The 2,586-nt window shown below is 61.3% G+C and overlaps 1 protein-coding gene across 1 annotated transcript; it reads right to left on the reverse strand.

Moving 5' to 3' along the window:
- Positions 1–204: 204 nt before the first annotated feature.
- Positions 205–2,309, reverse strand: RNF228 (ring finger protein 228). Its single transcript, XM_081262050.1, has one exon. The coding sequence runs from the start codon at positions 2,179–2,181 to the stop codon at positions 1,162–1,164; it is 1,020 nt and encodes a 339-aa protein (XP_081118176.1). The 5' UTR covers positions 2,182–2,309; the 3' UTR covers positions 205–1,161.
- Positions 2,310–2,586: the final 277 nt, after the last annotated feature.

Here is a 2,586-nt window from a genome sequence, read left to right on the forward strand (position 1 = left end):
GTTTCACAGTATAAAAACTTGAATCAATTACCAACAAGCTTTTATTTTCTGCTCTTAATTTCAAAATGTATTTGAATCAGAGGTATGAGAGAAATGTCATCACTTATAACAACTTTTCTGGAAATCTTAATGTACAAAAATTTCCAGATTTATCTATTCAAAAATAAATTATTTTTTAAATGAAATTAAGAAAAAAAGACGGGAAAGGGGAAGCCTGTAGTTTATATTCTTCGTGAATAGCTTTCAATATCTTCCAGGTGGGGGCAACAGTCAGTCAGTTTTGAGAGAAGGGAGATCAGGCTTTTTAAACTCCCTGAGTCCAGTTACAGAAGATGAAATGACTTCCTGGCAAGTAACACCGTAAGACAACCGCAAGCTTTCAGAAGATTGGACTTCTGGGCTCTGCTCCAGACTCCGGGAGGTGGGTAGCAGGATCATTGCCTTTTGCAAGCCGCAGTCCCATCTCCGTGGAGTCGGACGACTGTTCTGAACGCGCACGCGTGCTACGCACCTGCCCAATAACGCACAGATGCCCACAGCTGCTAAGTCCAGTAGCCACCACGTTCACGCCCTAGCTGTGCCCCCGGGGAGTGTAAGTTACTCTCAGCGCTCAGGATCTCTCCCTTTCCAGGACCGCCGGGAAACAAGAAAACCTTTCTCTCACGTTAACTTCTCTCATTCTTCCTTTGGGCAATTCAAGGCCATTCACAACCGCTATGGACTAGTACGTGAGCTCACCTGCACCCTTCAAGAAACTCTCCAGTTCCAGCCTCCAGAAAATCAGCTTTCGGGAGGGCTGACTGGGGACCTCTCCTCTTTCCTCCTGATTGTAAATCCTCAGATTTTGGGAAGGGACGGCCGCGCACTCTGGAATGATGGGGTGGTGCACGAAAGGGAAAAAGGAACGCCCCACCAGCCGGTTCACTAGCATCCTTGCCCCTTGAGTTTTCCTCTCAGACCCTGCGCAAAGGAGGTGGGGCGTAGGAAGTCCGTGAGCAGAAAACCTTGGTAGCCAGGCGGCTGAGGGTGGGGGACGGTGCGACTGGAGCGTCCTAGGGTCACCGGGAGAGGGAGAAGCTCGAGTGTACTGAGTCAAAGGCCCACTCCTCTTTGGCTGCGCGAGGCAGGCGGTGCAGGCATAGAGACCAGTGTGCTGCCCAGCTACGTGTCGCTCCTCCGTGCGCCGCCGGGTGCCGCCGCTGCCCGCGTCCTCGGGCCGCCGCCGCCGCTTCCAGCCGAGCTGGCGGCCGCACCCTCGGGCCGATACTTGAGCCAGCAGATAACCCAGGTGACAACGACTGAGAAGAGCGCCAAGATGCTGGCCACCGACAGACAGATGGGCCCCACAGGCGAGGGTGAAGGCGACCCAGTCGCCGGGGCATCGCCAGGGGGCGCTCCGCTTCCGGGGGGTCCCCCGCCACCACCGCCACCGTAGTGGTTGACGAAGATGAGGCCAGTGAAGAGCAGCACCACCATGGAGAGAAAAGAAAAAACCACGCACACGCAGCCGGCGGTGAGCGCAGCGCGCTTGCAGTTCTGGCAGCTGTCGTAGGCGCCCGGGGCGCGCAGACCCGGGCGGGCTCGAGGTCCGGGGGCGGTGTCCTCCGCAGGTGGCGTTGGCTGAGGGGCCGGGGCAGGCGGCTGGGGTGCCGCAGGCTCTGCGCGGCGTGTTGGCAGCGGCGGGAGGCGGTCCTGGGGTAGCGGGTCGTGAGCCGCGCGCAGAGCTAGCGGGAAGGCCTCGGCGAGCTTGGTGTTATTGGGCAAGGCTTGCACGCGGCTGTCGGGCAGCGGCGTGCGGTGGCGGCACACTGGGCACGCGATGGCTCCGGGAGGATCGTGCCAGGGCGGGGGGCGCTGCGCGCGCTCAGGCGCAGCGCTGGCGGCGGCGGCGGCGGCAGCGGCGGCGCGGAGCTGTAGCTGGCTTAGGCACTCCTGGCAGAAGGTGTGCAGGCACGCCAGCAGCTTAGGCGCGCGCCGGTCCGCATCGAAGTAGTTGTAGCAGATTTTGCACTCGTAGTCTTCAAGAGGTGCAAGGCCTGGGGCCGTAGCGGTGGCGTTCCGGGGTCTCCTATCCCCGCGGTCCCGGCCTCCAGCCGCCGCGCCCCCTGCTCCGGCCCGGCTCCCGGGGCTGCTGCTGGGGCTCTGTTCGCTGCCACCGCTGTCGTTTGCTGGCGCTGCCATGGCATGATCCGCCCCTCATTGGGGGCAAGGTGAGTCGCTTTCCTCCCCCTGCGCTGCCGCCTGGGCTCCAGGCGGGGAGGAGGCGCTTCTGCCTCCCCCCCCTCTAACTGCTGTCGCCTGGCGGGGGAGGCACCGCTGGCTGGGCCGGGCGGGGGCGCAACGGCAACCGCCTCCCTCTCCAGTCCACTCCACCCCGCCCCGCTCCGCCCCCACGCGAGTGCCCGGGTCCCTCCCTGTCCCCCGGCGCCTCTCTGCGGTCCCTTCTGGCCCCCTCAAGGCAGCTCTTCTGGCTTTGGATACCGGTTTTTGTTGGACTTGGAAATGGGAGTAGAGGGCGGCTGGGAGGCGGCCCGAGAATGCATTTGGGGGTGTAGCTGTTTAAGGATGTTGCGTTTTTGTAGGTGC

The sequence above is a fragment of the Spermophilus citellus genome, assembly GCF_964194105.1.
Source record: "Spermophilus citellus genome assembly, chromosome: 11".
NCBI lineage: Eukaryota > Metazoa > Chordata > Mammalia > Rodentia > Sciuridae > Spermophilus > Spermophilus citellus.

Coding starts and splice junctions, on each gene's coding strand:
- RNF228 (XM_081262050.1), bottom strand. CDS start 2,181: ATGGCAGCGCCAGCAAACGACAGCGGTGGCAGCGAACAGAGCCCCAGC.